The sequence below is a fragment of the Schistocerca gregaria genome, chromosome 2 (assembly GCF_023897955.1).
Source record: "Schistocerca gregaria isolate iqSchGreg1 chromosome 2, iqSchGreg1.2, whole genome shotgun sequence".
In the NCBI taxonomy this organism is placed as follows: domain Eukaryota; kingdom Metazoa; phylum Arthropoda; class Insecta; order Orthoptera; family Acrididae; genus Schistocerca; species Schistocerca gregaria.
This window is the reverse complement of record NC_064921.1, coordinates 270,208,013-270,233,799: the sequence shown is the minus strand read 5'-3', so window position 1 is coordinate 270,233,799 and position 25,787 is coordinate 270,208,013. Positions and strand designations below refer to the sequence as shown.

At 38.2% G+C, this 25,787-nt stretch overlaps 1 protein-coding gene across 2 annotated transcripts in view; it reads left to right on the top strand.

The window, feature by feature from the left end:
• LOC126336862 (uncharacterized) overlaps window positions 1–25,787 on the top strand; it is a 313,200-nt gene that overhangs the window by 98,559 nt on the left and 188,854 nt on the right. For both annotated transcript variants that reach the window (XM_050000960.1, XM_050000958.1), the window contains exons 7-8: window positions 6,973–7,349; window positions 10,973–11,144. In XM_050000960.1, the coding sequence (XP_049856917.1) occupies window positions 6,973–7,349; window positions 10,973–11,144 (549 nt within the window). The remainder of the gene's footprint in view (window positions 1–6,972; window positions 7,350–10,972; window positions 11,145–25,787) is intronic.

Here is a 25,787-nt window from a genome sequence, read left to right as displayed (position 1 = left end):
TTTGTTCATAATTTTCAGCAACTATTTTGGAATAATGCCAATTTGAAAAAACAGCACACTAATTGTGCCACCTGTACTTGCTTCACACAGTCAGAGGGAAAGAATGTATGTGATGAAAGCTCAAAAAGTAGCGCGACTCCTACAGGCGGTGAAAGTAAAATTATGCTCTTCTCCAATATAAAGAAAAAAAATTGTGGATATTTATAAAAAATTGCGAAAAAAGTATAATATGAAATAAAAATATCGGCACTTGATACTGCAATATCGATATATCAGGGAAAAAGATATCGCCATTATACCTAGACTTGTGTCTGTCTTGAGGCTGTGTAACTGACAGTGGGCAAATAAGTGGACTTTAATACATCCCTGACAATGAGAGCACCAAGTGAACTCCAACAAACTTTACACATAATTTCAAACTTTTCTAAACTTTTTATCGTTCGCAGGGTTTTACACATTTGTAAAGTAATGAGATGTTTGTAGCTGTTTTATGCATGGGAATTCAAATATTTAAAGAACGACGGAGTTACTAGTTGTTTGTCTAACCAACATACTACCAGCATGCACACCCTACTAAATACAGGCTGTCTGCGCATTAGGTAAAAAGAAATTTCTAGTTCTACAAATTGCTCTGATTATATATTGTTATTGTTTAATGTGTACCATTACATATGATACAGTGTTCTACATCTACATTTATACTCCGCAAGCCACCCAACGGTGTGTGGCGGAGGGCACTTTACGTGCCACTGTCATTACCTCCCTTTCCTGTTCCAGTCTCGTATGGTTCGCAGGAAGAACGACTGTCTGAAAGCCTCTGTGCACCCTCTAATCTCTCTGATTTTACATTCGTGATCTCCTAGGGAGGTATAAGTAGGGGGAAGCAGTATATTTGATACCTCTCGAAACCTGGTGAGCTAGCTACACCGCGATGCAGAGCGCCTCTCATGCAGAGTTTGCCACTTGAGTTTGTTAAACATCTCCGTAACGCTATCACGGTTACCAAATAACCCTGTGACGAAACGTGCAGCTCTTCTTTGGATCTCCTCCGTCAACCCGATCTGATACGGATCCCACATTGATGAGCAATACTAAAGTATAGGTCGAATGAGTGGTTTGTAAGCCACCTCCTTTGTTGATGGACTACATTTTCTAAGGACTCTCCCAATGAATCTCAACCTGGTACCCGCCTTACCAACAATTAATTTTATGTGATCATTCCACTTCAAATCGTTCTGCACGCATACTCCCAGATATTTTACAGAAGTAACTGCTACCAGTGTTTGTTCCGCTATCATGTAATCATACAGTAAAGGATCCTTCTTTCTATGTATTCGCAATACATTACATTTGTCTATGTTAAGGGTCAGTTGCCACTCTCTGCACCAAGTGCCTATCCGCTGCAGATGTTCCTGCATTTCACTACAATTTTCTAATGCTGCAACTTTTCTGTATACTACAGCATCATCCGCGAAAAGCCGCACGGAACTTCCGACACTATCTACTAGGTCATTTATATATATTGTGAAAAGCATTGGTCCCATAACACTCCCCTGTGACACACCAGAGGTTACTTTAACATCTGTAGACGTCTCTCCATTGATAACAACATGCTGTGTTCTGTTTCCTAAAAACTCTTCAATAAAACCAAACAGCTAGTCTGATATTCCGTAGGCTCTTACTTTGTTTATCAGGCGACAGTGCGGAACTGTATCGAACGCCTTCCGGAAGTCAAGAAAAATAACATCTACCTGGGAGCCTGTATCTAATATTTTCTGGGTCTCATGAACAAATAAAGCGAGTTGGGTCTCACACGATCGCTGTTTCCGGAATCCATGTTGATTCCTACAGAGTAGATTCTGGGTTTCCAAAAAGGACATGATACTCGAGCAAAAAACATGTTCTAAAATTCTACAACAGATCGACGTCAGAGATATAGGTCTACAGTTTTGCGCATCTGCTCGACGACCCTTCTTGAAGACTGGGACTACCTGTGCTCTTTTCCAATCATTTGGAACATTTCATTCCTCTAGAGACTTGAGGTACACGGCTGTTGGAAGGGGGGCCAAGTTCTTTCGCATATTCTGTGTAGAATCCAATTGGTATCCCGTTAGGTCCAGTGGACTTTCCTCTGTTGAGTGATTCCAGTTGCTTTTCTATTCCTTGGATACTTATTTCGATGTCAGCCATTTTTTCGTTTGTGCGAGGATTTAAAGAAGGAACTGCAGTGCAGCCTTCCTCTGTGAAACAGCTTTGGAAAAAGGAGTTTAGTATTTCAGCTTACATGTGTCATCCTCTGTTTCAAAGCCATCATCATCCCGGAGTGTCTGAATATGCTGTTTCGAGCCACTTACTGATTTAACGTAAGACCAGAACTTCCTATGATTTTCCATCAAGTCGGTACATAGAATTTTACTTTCGAATTCACTGAACGCTTCACGCATAGCCATCCTTATGCTAACTTTGACATCGTTTAGCTTCTGTTTGTCTGAGAGGTTTTGACTGCGTTTAAACTTGGAGTGAAGCTCTCTTTGCTTTCGCAGTAGTTTCCTAACTTTGTTGTTGATCCACGGTGGGTTTTTCCCATCCCTCACAGTTTTACTCAGCACGTACCTATCTAAAACACATTTTATGACTGCCTTGAACTTTTTCCATAAACACTCAACATTGTCAGTGTTGGAACAGAAATTTTCGTTTTGATCTGTTAAGTAGTCTGAAATTTGCCTTCTATTACTCTTGCTAAAGAGATAAACCTTCCTCCCTTTTTTATATTCCTATTAACTTCCATATTTAGGTATGCTACAACGGCCTTATAATCACTGATTCCCTGTTCTGCACATAGTGTGTCGAAAAGTTCGGGTCTGTTTATCAGTAGGTTCAAGATGTTCTCTCCACGAGTCGGTTCTCTGTTTAATTGCTTGAGGTAATTTTCAGATAGTGCACTCAGTATAATGTCACTCAATGCTCTGCCCCTACCACCCGTCCTAAACATCTGAGTGTCCCAGTCTATATCTGTTAAATTGAAATCTCTACCTGAGACTATAACATGCTGAGAAAATTTATGTGAAATGTATTCCAAATTTTCTCTCAGTTGTTCTGCCTCTAATGCCGCTGAGTCGGGAGGTCGGTAAATGGAGCCAATTATTAACGTAGCTTGGTTGTTGAGTGTAACCTCCACCCATAATAATTCACAGGAACTGTCCACTTCTACTTCACTACAGGATAAACTACTACTAACAGCGACGAACACTCCACCACCGGTTGCGTGCAATCTATCCTTTCTAAACACCGTCTGTACCTTTGTAAAAATTTCGACAGAATTTATCTCTGGCTTCAGCCAGCTTTCTGTACCTATAACAATTTCAGCTTCCGTGCTTTCTATCAGCACTTGAAGTCCCCGTTTTCAATCTTTTTAAAGCTTCCATAAATATAGACCTTAATCTCTTCATGACATAATTATTTCCCAGTACTTATTTTCAGGGGACAAAATGTCATACTGCCGATTGACACACTTTAAGGTAAAACTGACACACTACATAGCTTAATCTTTCAATTCTTCCTTCTTCCAGCTCTGCCAGCTTTTATCAGATGACATATAGGTGTTGTTTATTCTTGACCACATGTAACAATCCCCTCACTGCCACTCCCCATTACCCGCTCCCTTGCTTTATTCTTTATATTCTGGTGTGTCAGTTGCAAGTTCTTCGCCATTTTCTTGTTCTCTCAAGAAGCAGACTATGATAATGTTGTTTCAGAGTTGAAAGAAAAGTTATTTGTAAGTAACCTTTTCAGAAAAATGCTGTTTGTGTCGTGGTATGCTGGCTGAAGACTGGTTTGATGCAGCTTTCCATGATCTCTATCCTGTGCAATCCTTTTCATCTCTGAATAACTACTGCAACTTAATCCTCCTCAATCTATGTACTGTATTCATCACTTGCTCTCCCTATACCGTTTGTATCCTCTGTTTCCCTCCCAACACTAAATTGGTGGTTCCTTCATGTCTTAGACTGTGTCTATCAACAAATCCCTTCTTCTAGTCATGATGTGCAACAAATTCCTTTTTTACACTTCTATTCAGTACCTCCACATTAGTTATATGATCTAACATCCTCATCCTCAGCATTCTTTTATAGCACCACAGATAAAATGATATTTTATTCTCTTTTGGCCCAAACTGTATATTATCCATGTCTCACTTAAATTCATTTATATTTGATGTTAACAAATTTCTTTTCTTCAGAAATGCTTTTCTTGCCTTTGTCGGTCTACATTTTATATCTTCTCTATGTCAGCCATAAGTTAGTCTGCTGCCTGAATAACAAAACTCATCTACTACTTAAAATATACAATTTCCTAATCTAATTCCCCCAGCATAACCTGATTTAATTTGACTATATTCCTTTATCTTTGCTTTGCTTTTGTTGATCTTCATCTTATATGCTTCTTAAAGTCACTGTATATGCTCCTTAGTCACTGTCCATTCTGTCCAGCTGCTCTTCCAAGTCCTTTGCTGTCTCTGACACAATTACACTGTTTCCGACAAACCTCAAAGTTTTTATGTCTTCTCCCTGGATTCCTATTCCAAATTTTTCTTCTGTTTCCTTTTCTTCTCACACAATATACAGACTGAATAACACTGGCACTAGGCTACAACACTGTGTCACTACCGTCTTAACCAATGCTTCCTATTTCATGCCTCTTGACTCTGATAACTGCTATCTGCTTACTGTAAAAGTTGTAAATAGCCTTTCGGTCCTGCTACCTTCAGAATTTCAGAAAGATTCCAGTCAAAATCTTTGTAAGTCTACAAATGGTATAAATGTAGGTTTGCCTGTCCTTAACCTACCTTCTATGATATGTCATAGTGTCAGTATTGCCTTGCTTGTTCCTACATTTCTCTGGAATTCAAACTCATTTTACCCGAAGTTGGCTTCTACCAGTTTTTCCATTCTTCTTTTTCTTTTGTAAAGAAACTGAGTTAGTGTTTCGCAACGATGATTTATTAAACCGATAGTTTGGTAATATTCACGTGTCAGCACGTGCTTTCTTTGGAATTAGAATTATTGTATCATCTTGAAGTCTGAGGGTATTTCGCCTGTCTCACACATCTTGCACACCAGATTGAAGAGTTTTGTCATGACTGGCTCTCCCAAGGTTGTCAGTAGTTCTCATAGAATGTCATCTAGTCCCAGGGCCTTGTTCCAACTTAGGTATTTCAGTGATCTGTCAAATTCTTTTCTCAGTATCATATCTCCCATCTCATCTTAACTTACATCATCTTCCATTTCTATAATATTGCCTTCAGGCACGTCTCCCTTGTTTAGACCTTGTACTCCTTCCATCTTCCACCTTTCCCTACTTTCCTGAGGACTGGTTTTACATATGAGCTCTTGATATTTACACAGTTGCTTCTCTTTTCTCCAGAGGCTTCTTTGATTTTCTTGTAATCAGTGTCTATCTTTCCCCTATTGCACCTTTCCCCTATTGCAAAATGCTTCTAAATCCTTATTAAGTTTGTCTTCCAGTCATTCCTGTTTAGCTATTTTGCATTTCCTGTCAATCTCATTTTTTAGATATTTGTTTGCCCATTTGCATGCTCCATTTACTGAGTTTTTATGTTTTTTTTTCTTTTCATCAAGTAAATTCATTGCCTCCTGTGTTATCCAGTGATTTCTACTAGACCTTGTCTTTTCACCTATTTGATCCTCTGCTTCCTTTACTATTTCATCTTTTAAAGCTACCCATTCATCACCTACTGTATTCCTTTCCCCCTTCTATTCAATCATTGCCTAATGCTCCCCCCTGTAACTCCCAAAAACCTCTGGTTTTTTGAACTTATGCAGGGCCCATTTTCGTATCGTAATTTGCTATCTTTTTGCGGTTACTTCCTTTTTAACCTACAGAGCATAACCAGTGAATTTTAGTCAGAGTCCATATCCACCCCTGGAAATATCATACAGTTTAAAATCTGGTTTCAAAATCTCTGTCATACTGTTATATGACCAGTCTGTAACCTTCTGGTGTTAGCAATAAGTAAGCTATGGTTTGTTCAAAATTCTACCACACTTCCTCTTTCATTCCTTTCCTGCAGACTTTCCTTCCCTTCCTTTTCCTATTATTGAATTTCAGTCCCCCATCACTATTAAATTTTTGTCTCCCTTAAGTATCTGAATATTTTTTTATATCTCATCATACATTTCATCAAATCCATCATCTGCAGAGCTAGTTGGCATCTAAGCATGTACTATTGTGGTTGGTATGGGCATCATGCCTACCTTGACTGTGACGTTTGTAGTAGCTTACCTACACTCCTTATTAAACCTGCTCATGTATTACTATTTGTTTTTGTATTTATAATTCTGTAGTCACCTGAACAGAAGTTCTGTTACTCCTTCCACTGAACTTCACTAATTCCCACTATATTTAACTTCAACCTGCCCATTTCCCTGTTTTAAGCTTTCTAACCTACCAGCCCGATTAAGATACCTAACATTTGACGCTCCGTTCTGTAGAATGTGAGTTTTCTTTCTCCTGATGATATCCTCCTGAGTAGTTCCTGCCCTGAGATCCCTGTGAGGGACTACTTCACCTCCGGAATATTTTACCCAATAGGATGCTACCATTATTTAACCACAGAATGGGGCTGCATGCCCTCAAAAAAAATTACAACTGTAGTTTCTCTCTTGCTTTCAGCCATATGCGGTACCATCATTGCTGTTTTGGTTGATGTTACAAGCCCAGATGAGTTAACCACCCAGACTGCCCCTGCAGCTGCTGAAAAGGCTTATGCCCTGTTTCAGAATCTTATATATTATCTGTGTCATGTTACCCTAGATTAAAAATTCCCTTATGTCATACAGTACCATGTTTCTGAATTCCAGTTTCTCACAAAGAATGTCAAATATTTTCAACACATATGTTAGAATCATTATGTACTGTCCCTTATTTATGTTACTTATTTCTCAATTACAGATAACATTGATGAGTGGTTTCCTAAAGATATACCTGAAATATCACCTCAGAATTCTGTAATTGTGGGTCATGGATTCAAAGACGATGGAAATAATTTTGAACACTCTGAGAATGTAATCAACAATATAACTAAAAGTTCAGCTATCGAATTCAGTGAAAGGGAGACTGACAGCTCATTGCTGTATGAGAAGGACATAAAAACTCGTGTAAAAGGAACTAGCACCCCTTCCAGCCCTGTGTCCTCCAGTGGGAACAGTTTTAATGCAAGTTCATTGCAGAATAGGTTATTTAGCGAGAAGACAGTGTCTAATATGAAGAAGTTGATCAAAGACAATCCCCAAGGTCTCTGGGCCTCTGAGTTTCCTGCGATTTACAAGGTAGGTGGCCATTACATTGTATTTGAGTGCACCTAGTGGTAATAATGGAGATACCTGTTATGGTTATTGTCATGTGTATCAAACATAGTTCATTGCTAGAAAATGTTAACTTGATATTTTGGAGGTATTTTGTTGTGATGGTTATTCATTAGTCTTACAAACTAACCGCTACGTGAGAGAATTAATCATGTTGAGGAGCGTTCTCAGTGGACAATTTTGCATTACATGTTCAGCTTCCTTGTGGTTAACTTATGTGGGTGGCTGTAACTTATAAAGGAGAAAATTAGTTTCTGATGCAAAAAAGGAACCTATTACAGAAGGGAAATAATCTTCTGTTTTATCTATCTAAATCGTGACAGAAATAAAGATTTATTTCATCATTATCAGTTATTTGAGTAATACAATATTAGTAAATCCTTGACTGAATATGAACATTTGAATAAGTGGAAACAATGTTCACTGAACAGTGAGTAGGAACATAAAGAAGTAGTTAAACATTAGTGCTTATGTTTTAAACGTGTGTTATTACTTGGCGCACAGACATGTAGACTTTACATTGTCATGCCATAGTACCAGATGTGGCAAACATGATTGTGAGAGAGGGATTTTAAGAGTAGGATAGGACAGTCTCTCAGGTGTAATCGGAGGCATTTGAAGAGATGTGGGGGAGTTGATAATGGGGATGGGGCAGTATAGAGGCAGACAAAAAAGGAAAACTAGTGTAAATGAATTTCTGTAGCCCTGTCAACATAACTGAAAAGGAGGAGCAAAAGAGGACAGGTTGGAAGGGGGGCCTAAAATGCGAGCAACAGTGGTAGAGGTAGGTATGGGACAGGAATTATGAACAGAGGGACTGCAAATATGAATAATTTGTCAGAGGAACAGTTCTCACACATCAAAGAAGATTTAAAGGGGAAAGGGGACTTAGAAGACACCAGTTTCAAATCATTCAGGCGATTTACCGTCATATTTATGTTAATGGAAAGCTTGTTTTTCTTCATGCCAATATACATAAGCGAGTGCTTATTATGCTTATATTAAGTCACATATAAACTATGGAGTAACATTCTGGGGAAAACTTGGCATTTTGACTACTATGCATTTATATAAGTGAATCCATTTCATTTTTCAAAACAAATCTAACAGATAGTGACAAATTTCCACAAAGGAACTGTGGTATTCATGAGTGTAACAACAAGACTTGGTAAAAGCTTTCATACAACTCACACAAATATCAAGAGTCCACTCCAGATACTATTTAACTTCTTAATAAATACTCAGTGGAAATAAAAGCAATAAACGCCACAAAGTCCTTAAACAATTCTTAGTTATATATACAGTGTCACTGTTTCTACTCAGCGAGTTGTTGCATGGATATATAAATTCTTTTTATAAAACAATATTTCTTCTGTATGTCTATACCAGCTATGTTTAAGTCATATTTCCAGGTCTTGTAGTCCACAATGTTTTCTGTCCTGTTTGTGGAGAAAAAAACATGAGAGTTGTCAGATATCTGTAGCACATTGTGCTATCATAAATAAAGACAGTCAGTAGATTATGAAGTGACGTAAACCAAATAAAGAAATACTGTATATGTGTTTTCGTGTTTTGTTCATATTTTTATACTAACATAGTGTGCTTTCACAACTTTACGTTTCATAGCTGCTATATTTCTTGCACAATATGTCTGTAGAATTTTGATGTCTGATTTTATCTATTAGCCTTTTAACCCATATGGATTGCTGCTCCATTCTTGGAACTTTGTATTTCACATTTTGTATGAAGTATATAATGTGGAGAAAGGGATAGTTTTTATATGATGATGCATTGTTGCCACTGAGTCAGTGTGTGCTGCAGTTACTGCATTGTTCCTTTACAAATGAGTACCAGAACGGTCATGGTTGAATGCTATGTCATTGAAGCATGTTAGCCTCTTAGATGTGTTTTAAATACCATGTATTTTCTGACTCATTTTCAATGTTTGACATTTAGTAAATATTAAGAGTAAACTTTGCATCTGAAATGCAGTAATCTGTGGACCTTACAATTCGTGATCACATATCTGCAATAAAAATCTGTGTTGCAGTTTTGGAACTCCAGACCTGACAATATAATTTTTTTAACAGTGTAATTTAGATGAACTGTTGAACATGATTGCTGACGAGAATCCACACCTACACAAAGCAATGTTCTTATAACTATCAACAAAATTGAAAGATGTCATATGTGAATAGTGACGATGAAGGACCATGTCTCTGATAAACAATTCACAGCAGAAGGTAAAAATTACAACTGTAGTTGGCAACAAAGTGAAAATAATTTTGCTAGGCCCTTGATGAAAGTGAGGGTCACAAAGTTGTGAGAAACCCTTTTTACAAAATAATAATTTGAAAGAAACTGATATACTCCCACAAGAGTCTCAGGTCTTGCAACAAAAAACAAAGACAATCAAAAATAAAAAGTGATTTTTACTGAGGAAGATCTGCACTGTTGTACCTGTTCATTAAGGGAATAAGTGGATTCTTAATCCTTTTATTTCAGAAAAGGGTCACAGTCCTGTTGAATTATTTGAGATTTTCTGTGCTGAAGGCCTTCTAGCCATAATGGGAACATATGCACTGTTGCATTAACACAGTGAGGGTTTATAAAGTCATGAGATGGAAGAGACAGCTGAGAAGAAAAATAAAAATTTATCAGCCCTATTGTTTTTCTCATTGCACAGAATACATGGATGGAGTATATCACCTGCATGAAAATGAAGGATGCAAGTTAGAGGCAAAAAAGTAGTACTGACAGCTAATAATTTCTCATTAAATGCATCAGTAGTGAATGCTTGATAAATCTCCAGATAAGAATACAAAGAGCAAGGAAGAAACTTTAGGTAATTTGCATTCACACAACACATAACCATGACATACATATTAAAGTATTGAGAAAAAAGATTTATTGGAAGATCTCTCACTAATTGTCACACATACTGAAAAGAGAGCCTCACAAGAAGTGAGGTATGGTAATGAGGTACACTTTATAACAAGAGAGTACAAGCAGACACTGAACATCGAAGAATGTAGATACTTACCCTTCTGGTACTGCTGTTAAAAAGTGGAAAGACAAAAGACAGGGATTAATTTTTTTAGTGCAAACTTTTTTGAATGAAAGATGTTTTTGGATGGTAAAGACATACGAAAATCACAAAAAAAGGTTAATTTCTTAAGGGATTAAAAGTACGCCCCAAATGGGTTAAGGTAAAATGTCCTTTATTGTTGTAAGTACCAGCCTTTCTAATTGTTTAGAGGCCCTATGTGCACGTAAAATATTTTACTGTATATTTAACATTTTGCTGTCAGCTTCACATCATTATGGAAGCACAATATAAGATTACTAGGCTTCAGTTAATCAATTTATGTGTGGCAAAACTGCTATGGAAAGTTAAGTTAGTATGAGCCACAGTCGGACAACTTTATGGTTTGTTTTTTCTCATGCATGTTTAAAAGTGATGGTTATCCATACTCTTATGGCATGTTTTGATCTGTGTTAGTTGTTTGTACTTCCCTTGACTTCCCTTGTTTTGGTGTAGCATTTTCAGTGTTTTCTTTCCCGTAATGTGGGTGATAATTTTATAGGAGCACTTTGGAGTGGCCTTGGATTACCATGCTTATGGCTATGTGAGCATGGCAGCTGTAGCAGCTGCATATTCAGATGTTTTTATTTGTTTGAGACGAAGTTCAGCTGACTTTCTATTATTTGATTCAGAGGCACCTCTGCCCAAGCATTACGCGAACAGTGATAACATGAGTAAGTACATGAAATTTTCTCTGACGCATTCTGGTTGTAATAATGTTTTAAATATTTTATTTTATTGCATCAAACTTTCATACACAATCTATTGCAAAATTTAAGGAACTGTAAGAATAACCCTTGTGTTTGCTTAAAATTCGGTTTTTATTTGTGCAATAGAGCCAGTTTCATTACATTTGCAGGACAATCTGGCAGTTATTTAATGATGAACAGGTTTGTCTGTTCTTTGATTTATTCAAACATATTCCACAAATATTTCACTTTTATCTGTGCACATTATTATTTTATGATATATGAAATTGTGTGATGATCAACAAATGTGAGAATTTAATGTTTTAATAATAATTTTTTTGTGTATGTGTGTCTTGTCTGTTAACTTGCCATTTCAGTAACCTTGTAGTGTTTTCTTGTACCACTCCAGAGCACATAATGTTCCTTTTGCAAGGAGAAAAAGCATTATAATCAGGTGCAAATTGACTATACAAAACATTTATTTTGGTCTCTATCTTTTTTATACGTTTTTAAAGTTGTTTCATATCTTCGTTTTTTGTACACTGAAACAGTATATTTTGAAGCTATATAATGATGTAAGCCATTTGAAAATGTATTGATTACTTGTACAGTGCCCAAAGAATTTCATTGTTGTATTTGTATTTAGCTGCATGCTACGCAGATGATGCCATTGTTGAGATGTTTGTACAGTTGACTAAATGTTTTTAAGTTTTTGCTAACATTTCATTGATAATTTTCATTTAAGTTGAAATTACTTTTGTCAGCTGATAGCATGTCTTGGATATTCAAAATGTTGCTCTATGAAGCTACATTTTTATCGTGTGTTCCGAACTCTTTTCTTAGTGTTTTCTTGTAGTCTGCTTTCTTTTTGTTGATATGTGATCTCACCTTGTAACTTTACAAGGTAATGCTTTAATATTCTGCTTTAATATTGTAACTTCACCAACTTTTTGTTTTACTCTGCTGTGTCCATACAAGATGACACATTGGAAAGGCATTGAAATAGTATGTATGAGAAATTGATTTTAAAGTCCAATTCAATTCTTTGTTTACCATACTGGGTAAATATCAAATACTTGTCATCAAAATCAGTTCCACCCTTAAGGGAAACTCAAGTGTAGACACTTATATGTTTTGCTGCCCTGTTCCATTGTCTTCTCTGAGTCTGCTTGTGTCGCCAGTGTATACATGCAGCTTCCAAACTGTGATTGAATTTAGGAAACATCATTCATGAGAAAGATGGTATTGAAATTCACAGATCAAGATACCGCTCTCATAAAAAAATTCCATTCCATGATATGGAGCAGTGGTGTGTCATAACTTCAACAAGTGTGGGCAGTATAATGTTTATGCTTAGTGCTAAGACTGTGGTGTTATAATTATGATAATTATGCACAGTGCTGAGAGTGCATGGAAAATGAATTAGTCACAAGCCTTTGTTTCAAGAACGCACTTCTGGAGCCCAGTGTTGTATGGTACTGAATTATGGACAGTGAGAGAACTGGAAAAGAAGAGAACAGAAGTTTTTTGAGTTGTGTTGTTACAGAAGGATGTTGAAAATTAGGTTGACAGATAAAACCAGGAATGAGGAGGTTGTGTGTAGAATCAACGAAGACAGAATGCTCGGAAAACAGTTGACAGTAAGGGGCAGAAGGATATCCATGGAATAACTTCCATGGCGCTAGAGGAAGTTGTAGATGGTGAAGGCTACAGGAGGAGGCAGAGACTGGAATAAATCCAACAAGTAATTGTGATGTAGGGTGGGAGCGCTGAGATAAAGAAGTTGCAAGTCATTCATGGCAGACTGCATCACACTAGTCGGAAGACTCATGACTAACAAAAATAGAAGTCCTGTATTTCTTTGTGCAGTAAAGATTACTGATTCGAGACATGCTGCTTCGGAAAGGTTGATCCATAAATGTATAACATTGAGGAAAATTTGATAAATTTTTATTTTGTCCATCTCGGTTGCATGAATATAAAATTTATTGGTACAGTGGTTACATTTTTTTGGGCTGGTTCACCCATTCTTAAACCATACACCAAAAAATTACAAAGTATGTATGTTGCAGAAAATATTCACAAACAGCATGCATGTCCATGTTACAAGTGCGTATATGATCAGAGATACACAGTGTTACTAATTGAACTATTCACACAACATTGTGTGAAAAGACACTAACTGCTTCATCTTCATCTACACCTAAATTTACATCACACCTGCTTGACTACTCTAAAAATCATACTTACGTGCCTGGCAGAGGGTTCGTAGAGTCACTTTCACATTAATTATCTATAATTCCACTCTCAAGCAACGTGCAAAAAAAAAAAAAAAAAAAAAAAAAAAAAAAAAAAAAAAAAAAAAAAAAAAAAAACACCTATTTTTCCGTGCAAGCTCTGATTTCCCTTATTTTGTTACAATGACTTTTTCTCCATTTGTAAGCAAGCATCGACAAAATGATTTCCAACCCCAAGTCCTGTATCATGGCCGTGTAACTCTCTCCCCTGTTTTTCAATAATACAAAATGTGTTGCCCTTCTTTGAACTTTCTCGATGTACTCTGTTAATCCTATCTGGCAAGGATCCCACACCGTGCAGCAGTGCTCCAAAAGAGGGTGGGTGGGCGTAGTGTAGGCAGCCTCTTTGCATCTTCTATGTGTTTTGCCTGTAAAACACAGTCTTTGATTTGCTTTCCCCACTTTTTCCAATTTAAGGTTATTCCTAGGTATTAATTTCTGTTTACAGCTGTTAGATGTGATTGATTTATCTTGTAGCGAAGTTTGATTCCTTTTAGCACTCATGTGGATGACCTCACTTTTCATTCCTTAGGGTCAATTGCCATTTTTCGCACCATACAGATATCTAAATTGTTCTGCTATTGGTTTTGATCTTCTGACAACTCTACTAGACGATATACAACAGCATCATCTGCAAAGGAAACTCGGACAGCTGCTCAGATTGTCACATAAATTGTTTATATAGATAAGGAATACCAGAGGGCTTCTGACCATTTCTGTTTTACTAAATGACTTCTGTCAGTTACTAAGAACTGTGACATCACAAATCCAGTTCCATATCTCAGATGATATTTCATAAGCACACAATTTGAATACAATCTACTTGTGGGATAAGGTGACAAAAGCCTTCTGGAAATCTAGAAATTGAAATCAGTTTGAAATCCTTTTTAGATAGCACTCAACACATCGGGTGAGTGAAGAGCTAGTTGTATTTCACAAGAATGAAATTAAATCCATGTTGACTATGTCTCAATAGACTGTTCTCTTCGAGGTAATTCATAACGTTCGAACACAAGTTCCAAAATCCTGTTGCATATCAACTTTAATGATATGGGTCTTTAATTTAGTGGATTGCATTTGTAGCCTTTCTTGAATATTGGTGTGACTGTGCAACTTTCCAGTCTTTGGGTGTGGATTTTTCGTCCAGTGAGCAGTTGTATCTGATTAAGTATAGAGCTATTGGATCAGCATACTCTGGAACAAAAGTAATTGATTTACAGTATGGACTGGAAGACTTGCTTCATTAAGTGATTTATATTATTTTGCTACTCTGAGGATGTCTACTTGTTAGTTAACTCATGTTGGCAGCTGTTCTTTATTCCATTGCTATTAAGCAGAGAAGTCATTGATTGCGTCTTGCCCCTAGCATATGAGATGGAATCCAAAATTTTTGGGACCTGTGCTGCCATCTGGAAAGTAGGAGTAGTAGATCTTTGCACTGCTAGCTGGCGAGAGCTGCACATTTGATGAGTCAGTGTGTGGAGTGGCATTGAGCTGGGAGGACGTGTTGCGAATCCACAGTGATTTCTGCGATACTCTTGTGTTTGGTGTGAGGAGATTTTACGATGGATCCATGAACAGAACTATGTGTTCTGTGTCACTCTCGTGAAAAGTGCTATGGAGACCCTTGCAATAATTCAACAAGTGTTTAGGGGACAGAGCATGTGAGCAACAATCGTCCCAGTGGAATCTGGGTTCTCCAAAACTGAAAAAAGCAAGACAAGTGACGAGCATGATCATCGTTTTCTTTGATATCATGGGAATTGTACACAAAGAATTCGTTCCACCCAACCAAACAGTGAATTCCGCATACTACTGTGACGTTTTGAGATGGTTCCGTGAGGAAGACGGCCTGAACTTCGGTGTTAAGGGAACTGGCTGCTGCATCTCGACAACGTGCCCTGACAAAGTCCTTGCTCATCAGGACCTTTTTGGCAAAAAACAACATGGCAGTTGTACCCCACCCACTGTACTTGCCAGATTTGGCACCTTATGACTTCGCACTATTCCTAAAACTGAAAGTCAAGTTGAAAGGCCATTGGTTTGACACTCTAGAGAGGATTGAAGAAGCATCGCTGGCGGTGATAAACATCCTCAAAGAACGGGACTTCCAGAAAATGTTTGACCAGTGGCAGAAGTGCTGGGACTGGTGTGTACGTGCAGATAGGAACTACTTCGAGGATGATGGTGACCATAAGTCCAAAGGAAAGGTTTTCAACAGATAGCAGCACCAGCCCCGAAAATTTTGGGTAGCACCTTGTATGTTACATGTGACCACAATCTCTTTGGATTTTCTGCAATGTTTTGAGACAGTTTTGTTGTGGAAACTATCATAAGCATCTTGCTTTGAAGCCCTTGCTAAATGTCAAGCTTCTGTAAAATATAGCTAATCTGGGAGATTTTACATTCATTTGAACTTGGCATTTTTTTAAGGTGTTTCTGCAACAGTGTGCTGACCTGTTTTGTGTGCCATGGGGGATCAGTACCGTCTTTTGTTAATTTATTTGGTATAAATCTCTGAAATACTGTTGATACTATTTATTTGAATTCAAACCACATTCAACATAAACTTATTCTGTTAATTTAAAAGGAGTGGATAATGTCTCTCAGGAAGATGTTAAGCAAATTTTTATCTGCTTTTTTGAATAGTTTTTGTGGATTTGAGGGTGCGGTATTCATTCTCACTACAGCAACCTTGTGTTCACTAATTCCTGTATGTGATCTGATGCTCATTATTAGCCCAGGATTATTTGTTGCCGAGAAGTCAACTGTGTTTTCACAACTGTTTACTTTTAGAGTGGGCTTACGAATTAATTACTAGTAGTTATTTTCAGAAAATCTGTTTAGCACAATTTCGGATGGCATTTTATGTGTACCTCCGGGTTTAAACATGTATTTCTGGTAATCTATTGAGAGTAAATTGAAGTCATCACCAACCATAATTATATATTTCATGTACATGTTTGAAATTAGAGTCAACTTCTCTTTGAACCTTTCAGTGACTCTATCGTTTGAGTTCATAGCTCGGTGGAAGAATCCAATTATTATTTTATTCTGGTTGCTGAGAATGACCTACCCATACTAACTCACAGGAACTATCTACTTCAATTTCATTGGAAGATAAACAGCAACAAATATGCCACTGGCAGCTGTATTTAGCCTAGCCTTTCTGAATACCATTTGGTACTTGGAAAAAAATTGGCTGTACTTTTCTCAGACTTTAGCTGGCTTTCAGTGCCTGTAGTAATTTGAGCATCAGTACTTTCTATGAGGTTCATTCAAATGAAACCTGGTCAGTGCGTTTACCTTTGCCTTACTCGGAAGGTGGCACTACATAACTTTGGGTATGGTGGTGCCATCTATTGATAGAGAGACTGACACGTATGCATGAGAGACTGACACGTATACACCGTTTGATGTTGCACAGCGCCAGTGTGATTTCACGCTGAAGAGAAGGTGGTCACACAAGTTTTCGTCCACTACTGAAAGTACAGACGAGTAAGCAGACACAATGAGGAATAATATGATTTTTTTGCAGCGGAGGGAGTTGGAGGCCGTGAAACATTTCAACAGATGAAGGCTGTGTTCGGTGAGTACAGTCTGAGTCGTTCAAGTGTTGTGGAATGGCCCAAACGATTCCTTGAGAGGCGCGTCACTGGAAGATGATGCTCATCCTGGACATTCTCATTGTGTCATCACACTGGAAATGGTTGCGAAAGTGAATTTGTTAGTCTTGGACAATTGCAGAATCGTTGTGGATGAGATCCATTTCTTACTGGGTATTAGCGTGGGCACCACCCACACCATAATTAATCAACACTTGAACTTTCGAAAAATCTGTGCACATTGGGTTCCCCACCAACTGACCGCCGAACAGTGCACTATTCAAATGGCACTGTCTTTAAGTCATCTGCAACGTTAACATGAGGAGGAATACGGCTTTCTATCACGTACTGTCACAGGTAACAAAACATGATGACACCATTTTGAACTGGAAAGCAAGAGTCAGAGCAAGCAGTGGAAACATCCGACTTCACCATCTCCAAAGAAATCGGAGGCTGTGCACACCAGTTCTGATAAGGCGATGATGTCCTTCTATTTTGACCACAAGGGCCCTCTGCTTGTCTAGTTCCTGGAACAGGGAACCATAATCAATGTCCAGCATTATCAAGCCACTTTACAGAACGTTAGACGAGCTATCAAGTCGAAATGCCGATACATGTTGTCTGTTGGGGTTATCCCCTTCATGATGATGTCGCCCTTCTGCACATGGCCATTGCGGTAAAGACGACATTGCAGCAGTTTCGGTGGGAAACACTGGAACATCCATCATACAGTCCCGACCTTTCACCGTGTGACCTCCATGTGTTTGGACCTCTAAAACAGGCTATTCGTGTGACTTGGTCCAGGCCTGGATCTGACAGCAGCCAACTAGCTTCTTCAAGGATGGAATCAACCGGCTGGTGTCGCAATGGGATAAATGTGTACTTTGTGTGTGTACTTTGTATAACTATATTGTTGAGTTAACAAAATCGTTACCATTACTTTACACTAGTGACCAGGTTTCATATGAATGCCCCTTATATTAGCGCTTATAGCTCTCGTACTTTCTGAACACAGCTATGACAATTTAAAACTGTTGAACCAATGGTTCCTAGATTTATGTTCTCCCTGTGTTCGACTTGCACTTTTTAAGATTGAAGCCCTATGCGTTTTTCCCCAGAGCCCTCCAACCTAAGAAAACCACCCAGACCACATCACACACTCCCCCTATCCATGTAGCTGCCTCCTGCATGGTATGGACTCCTGACCTATTTAGTGGAAACCAAAACCCCAACACCCTATGGTGCAAGTTGACCCCTATGGTGCAAGTCGACCCCTATGGTACAAGTTGATGAATCTGCAGCCTACATAATTGCAGAACTGTCTTGAGCCTCTGGCTCAGACCCTGCACTTGGTCTGTACCAGAGGTCCGCAATCAGTCGTCGACTATGCTGCAAATAGTGAGTTCTGCTTTCATCTTGCAAGCATGACTTGACAGCCTTTACTACTTATGATAGATACTCAAAACCAGAGAGCATCTCTTACAATCCAAAGTGTCACACGTCATTGGTACCAAAGTGAGCCACCACTTGCAGTTAACCACACCTTGTGCTCTTCATGGCATCTGGAAGGCCCTATTCCATGTATGGAATGACTCCACTCAGTATGCACAAGAAGTTCACACTGGCTTCCTCCCCTCCTTAGCAGCCATGTCCACATGAGCCCCCATAATGCACTTGACATGGATTTCTTCTGAACAGGACAAGTTGACTGAAGGACATTGTCAGCCACAGATAACGCCAGGAAGATGTTTGTCAGACTAACTGGGGAGGCCTTATGTTTGCCACCCTGCACTCACCTCGGTAATTTCGCCTTTTGCTGTCTGCCCTGCCCCGAGATGACATTCCACTCGATCACAGGTGAGGGGTCAACCTAAGTGTGAGCAGTAGCTCGGATGGCCACCATTGCCGGCAGATTGGGGGGGGGGGGGGTCGGTCATACTGGGCATTCGTTGGATCCCCACAACCAGTCCATAACAGTGATGCCCTCCACTGCAGACTGAAGCCGTGTAACCAAAGCGAACACACCCAGGAGCTGAGAGCGAAGTGTCAACAACTCAGCTTACATCTACTCAGCAGCAATCAGTGTCTATCAATATGGTGGAAAACCTTACTTTAAAGACAAAATAATGACGATTGACAAGAACTGCAGAACTCTACTGTAGATACTACAGAAAATGCAAGAACTGTGTCCAGTAAATTAAGTTCACTAGCAGAATTTCAAAGGCTAAACTACTGAAGAACAGATGGAACTAGATAATTTGCTCCTGTTTAGGAACTCGTAGAATGTCACAAAATCTGTTACTTTTTTTTTGATAAAAACAAAAATGCGAGAACTGTGTCTAGTAAATATTCAATTAACACACAGAATTTCACGTTCTAAACTCCTACTAGTTCACAAAGGTGCTGCCATATCCACTGTTATTTATTCATACCATTTTATAACATAGGAAATGCCAGTTTTACATTACAAGACTGTTAAACGATTTTCTAAAACAACTTTGCATCTAAATTAAACATACGAAGCCAGGAGATGAAGTCTAGCACATCCTTTCCTATACAACCCTCAACTGTCTTTCCGGGGCAAAATAATATCAACCCATCTCTTAAAATAATAAAACAGTATCAAAATTGTTACAGTCCATACAGGAAGTCAGTGCTAAAATCTAAAATTTCTTTTTTAATTATATGTTATTTGAATGCTGCCTGAAGAAATAAAATAAAGTGAGGTGCAAGACATAAAAATACTGCATCTTTTTTTATTTACATTATTTATTTAAAATTTGATAACAAACCTTCAGTTACAGGAGGACTAAACAGTAAATAGCACCGTACTAAGCATCATCCAACACAGTCATTATCCAATGTCGTATTGACTGCATTCGAAGCTGAAACTTTATTTGTACATTGATCTTAAATGCATAAAATCGTAGGTAAACGTATTACTTCCTTTAAGAGTGAAAGGCAAGTATTATTATATTACTAGCGTGTGATTCTCACTTGCTACAACATTTCAAATGTGTGTCACCATTAGGTAGGAAATTAAGCAAATGGGACCTGGGTAGGCTGAAAGAACCAGAGGTTTTTGAGAGTTTCAGGGGAAGCATTAGGAAACGATTGAATAGAAGAGGGGAAAGGAATAAAGTAGACAATGAATGGTTAGCTTTAAGAATTGAAATAGTAAATGCAGCAGAGGATCAAATAGGTGGAAAGATAAGGCCTAGTAGAAATCCCTGGATAACACACGAGGTACTGGATTTAACTGATGAAAAGAGAAAATGTAAAAATTCAATAAATGAAGCATTCAAAGGGCAAAACAAATGTCTAAAAAAATTGATTGACAGGAAACACAAAATGGCTAAGCAGGAATTACTGGAGGACAAATGCAAGGATTCAGAAGCATTTTACACTAGGTGAAAGATACACTGCTTACAAGAAAATCATAGAGGCCTCTGGAGAAAAGAGAAGCAACTGTGTGAATATCAAGAGCTCAGATGTAAAACTAGCCTCAGGAAATTAGGGAGAGCTGAAAGGTGGAAGGTGTATATACAGAGTCTAAACAAGGGAGACATGCCTGAAGGCAATATTATAGAAATGGAAGATGATGTAAATTAAGATGAGATGGGCGATATGATACTGGGAGAAGAATTTACAGATCACTGAAAGACCTAAGTTGGAACAAGGCCCTGGGACTAGATGACATTCTGTGAGAACTACTGACAACCTTGGGAGAGCCAGTCATGACAAAACTCTTCAATCTGGTGTGCAAGATGTGTGAGACAGGCGAAATACCCTCAGACTTCAAGATGATACAATAATTCTAATTCCAAAGAAAGCACGTGCTGACACGTGAATATCACCGAACTATCGGTTTAATAAATCATCATTCCAAAACACTTACTCAGTTTAATTACAGAAGAAAAAGAAGAATGGAAAAACTGGTAGAAGCCAATTTTGGGTAAAATGAGTTTGAATTCCAGAGAAATGTAGGAACAAGCAAGGCAATACTGACACTATATCATAGAAGGTAGGTTAAGGACAAGCAAACCTACATTTATACCATTTGTAGGCTTACAAAGATTTTGACTGGAATGTTTCTGAAATTCTGAAGGTAGCAGGACTGAAAGGCTATTTACAACTTTTACAGTAAGCAGATAGCAGTTATCAGAGTCAAGGGGGCATGAAATGAGAAGCAGTGGTTAAGAAGGTAGTGAGACAGTGTTGTAGTAACAGCAATACAGGTTTGTATACAGGCGGAAGTGCTAGTTGTCACCTCTTGGCTCTGTATTTTTAATTTAAATGCTAAGTTATTTTTAAAAGAAAATTGTTAACCACATTGTATTCGAATCCTGCCTCGGGCAAGGATGTGTGTGATGTCCTTAGGTTTCAGTAGTTCTAAGTTCTAGGGGACTGATGACCACAGTAGTGAAGTCCCTTAGTGCTCAGAGCCATTTGAACCATTTTAACCACCTTGTAATGAAAAATTAATTCCCTATGTTAGAAAATGTTCTCAAGAAACACCAGTGTATGTGACAGTACCTTAGGAAACTAGTAGTCAGTTATTTGTGCATGCACTTATGTATGAGTGCTACAACTATGAAGGTGTCATATTAACCACTAAATATCATGTTTGTCAGTTTGATTGTGTCTTTCAGTTGAAACAGTAGACACATAGGCGGTCTTGTCAATGAACGTAATTTTTGCTCTCTGTATGACTTTCTTGTAATAAGCAGTCCGTGCCTTTTGGCACCATATTGTGTGACGAGTTACAATTAATAACAAGGTATATAAACACATATAATATGTTCATACATACTGTATATAAATATTTTCTGTACAATATGTACTTTATAATTTTAGGTGTGTGGTTTGAGAATGGGTGAATCAGCCTAAAACCAGTAATCTCTCCAGCAATAAATATTATATTCATGCTACTGTGATGGACAAAATAAAAATTTATCAAATTTTCCACAATAAAGATAGCTTGCAAGTACTTTCACATGTTTATGAGGCTTAGTATTACACAGAAAATAGAAGGTGTAAAATTCCTTCATAGGATTGTAGCATTATAAGTAACAGACCTCTTGCAAAATTTGTAAGTATTATTGAAACACAGTTATTCAAGGTGAATGTCCTTAGTGGAAGCAGGTTGCCATTATTAGGCTGGACTACAGTTTTCATAAAATTTGCCAAATGTTTTCAGTGTTCCGCAGTGTGGTTAAATTTTGGCAAGCACCTTGTAACAGCGTTTCAAGCAAACTGTAATTTCTATTACTATTTATTTGACAGCCTTGAATTTTTCTTCTGAATTCATTTCGCAGAACATTATATTTACCATCAAGGAGTTTCATGAAATAAATGTGACTGTGCTTTTCATGTGCTTTTCATTTACCTTGCATGTACCTTTCACTATCTAATAAAAAAGTAGTGTGGATGAGGTAAAGCAATACAGTTGTTACAGTGTAATATCTTTGTTTGCACACTCTTCTGTAAAAGTAAATATATTTCAAAAATATAGAAAGAATAGATTGCTAATCACCACAAAGAGGAGGCATTGAGTTGCTAACAGGCAATATGAAAAAGAACACTAGACATATTCAAGCTTTCAGGCGAAGTCCTTATTGAGAACTTGATCTTTCACGCAGCAACAACCACAACAAGAATAAAAACTCTCACACACATGTATACTGTCTCCGGGTACTAAGGTCTGGCTGTGACTGCATCTGACATGAGCAGCTACGTACTGGGTTGGGGAGGAGAAGGCATATGATGAGGAGAGGGAGTGATAGCAGGCTAGCGGTGGAGGAAGCTGCTATTGCACCTCCAACACCAGCTTTTCTGAATTTGCACAGCTAGAAACTCTCCCTACAACATACCCTTTGTCCCCATAACTCCCCTGGCCTCAAACTTTGCTAGCCCTTTCCTCCGCCAGTCTATTCCTTTCCTGCGCTTGCTTCAGTACACACTCACCTTGGGGTCCTGTTGATGGACATAGAAGTCCTTTCCTCTTCTCTGTACAGAAATATAAATCACTCAGGAATGAAATAAATCGGAAGTGTCAAAGTGTAATGGTTACAGGAAAAATGGGAAGAAATTGAAAGAGAGACAATTTTTGGAAGAACTGAGTCTGCACATAGGAGATGAAAAACCACCTGAATTAAAAGCCAGCGCAGCAACATTAAGAGTGCAGTGGGAATTTCGTTCTTAAATGGAGAGAAAATAGTGGACAGTTGGAAAGAGTACATTGAAGGCCTCTGTGAGGGGGAGGACTTGTCTAATGACCTGATAGAAGAAGACATTGGAGTTGGTATGGAATACTTAAGGGATCTATTATTAGAGTCAGAATTAAAAAAATAATAAAAAAAATAAAATAAAAAATGGAAGACTTGAGATTAAATAAGGCAGAAGGGACAGTCAACATTCCATTTGAACTTCTAAAATCATTGCAGAAGTGACAACGAAATTACTATTCAAGTTGATGTGTGGAATCTGAGATTAACGACATACCATCAGACTTTTGGGAAGAATATCCACTTGATTCTAAAGACAGTAAGAGCAGGTAAGTGCGAGAACTATTGTACACCAGCTTAACAGCTCATGCATCCAAGTTGCTGATAAGAATAATGTACAGAAGAGTGGAAAAGAAAGTTGAGGAACTGTTAGATGATAATCAGTTTGGCTTTAGAAAACTTAGAGGCACCAGAGAGGTAGTCCTGACATTGGGCTATAGTGAAAGTAGAGTATTATACAATGTGTACCAGAACGACGAGGAAACAGAAAGATTGGAAGATCAAGAATGAATTGTTCAGATTAAAAATGAGGTAACACAAGTATGCAGTCTTCATCCCATACTATTCAGTATGGGCTGCATCAAAGAAGCAGTGACAGAAATAAGAGATAGGTTCAAGAGTGGGATTAAAATTCAGGCCAACAGGATATCAGTGATAAGATTTGCTGAGGACATTGATATCCTCATTGAAGGTGAAGAGGAATTAACAGATCTATTGAATCAAATGAATAGTCCATTGAGTGCAGAATATGGATTGATAGTTTACTGGAGAAGGACAAAGCTAGTGAGAAATGGCAGAAATAAGAATGCTGAGAAACTTTGACCAAATTTGTGATCACAAAGTAGACATAGTTAAGAAATTATGCTACTTGGGAAGCAAAATAACCCATGACAGTCGGAGCGAGAACATCTGAAGTAGACTAGCACTGGCAAAGAGGGCATTCCTGTTGTAAAGAAACCTACTAGTATCAAACTCAGATCTTAATTTAAAGAAGTAAATTCTGAAAATAAATGTTCGAAGCACAGCATTGTATAGCAGTGAATCATGGACAGTAGGTAATCATGAACAGAAGAGAATTGGAGTGTTTGATGTATGGTGCTGTAGAAGAACATTGGAAGTTAGATAGGCTGATAAGGTATGAGGAGTGTCTCCACAGAACTGGCAAAGAAAGGAATGGAAGGAACAAGATGATAGGACAAATGTGAAAGCAGTAGAAAAAACCTCCATTATGCTAGAGAGATATTTAGAGGATAAGAACTGTAGACTATACAGAGTTTGGAATATATCCAACAAATAGTCAAGGACATAGAGTGGAACTGATGCTCTGAGATGAAAAGGTTGAGAGGAATTTGCGGTAGGCTGCATCAAATGAGTCAGAAGACTGATGACTCACGGAGGGGAGGGCAGCAGCCCTATCCTACCCTCCCGTATGCCTCATAGGCAATGTTAGCACCTCCCTATCTTACTATCCCTCACTCACCACTGTCACATTCCTCCTCCTTACACCTACCATCCACAGCAGCATACTACTGCTCACATCGCATTCACTTGCAGTCTTAGCATTCGGGAGAGTTAGTTAGTTTTGCTTCAGAGGAAGGTTAAGTAATTCTAGTTTCCTCCCCCACATCTAGAACTCAGTGACTCCTCTATGTGGTGAGTATCAATCTGTCCTTTCCCAGGGTGTCCAGCGAACTGTGAAATTTAGAAAACCTTGAAAAAACCAGTAAATTTCAAAATTGGGAAGAAAATAGATTGGTAAGAACCTTAAGTGTGTGTGTGTGTGTGTGTGTGTGTGTGTGTGTGTGTGTGTGTGTAAAACCCACAATTGATATATTATCAGTTTGAACCGTGTGTGATAGTTCAAAAGGCATTTGAATATTCAAAGGGGAATCTACACATGATACACACAATACCTGTTCATGATACATTGTTTACACAGTGATTCATAACTGTTTTATACTTGTGAAGTGGTTGCGTGAGGCGGGGATATGAGGAAGCTGATTGGTGATACGGCGGAAGAGGTGGGGAGAGATGGGAGAATTCATTGATTCGAAGCCTGGCATAAAGTACAGATCAGCGACTATCATAGAAATACTTGTCAGTAACAAGTTTTGTAAAAGGGTTTTATGTGGACATTCCTTTTCAGTTACGTACAATGTCCGAAATTATGTTAAACCTTTTGCAACAATTACTACATCCATAATGGATAAGCATAACTTACTATATCAGCGGTTAGATCATTGTAGATGTCAGAAATCGAAAACAAGTGCCATACTCACAAAGATTAATGACTTGTATCCATCTGTATCGAAGAGATCTATGGGACTGAATGCCTGCACGATGGCGACAGGCTTACATAATATTATGAATGAGGAAGTTAAAGGTAATCATTGGTTTTACAGTTAGGTAACCCACAACTTGATAAATCTGTAGCTTGTG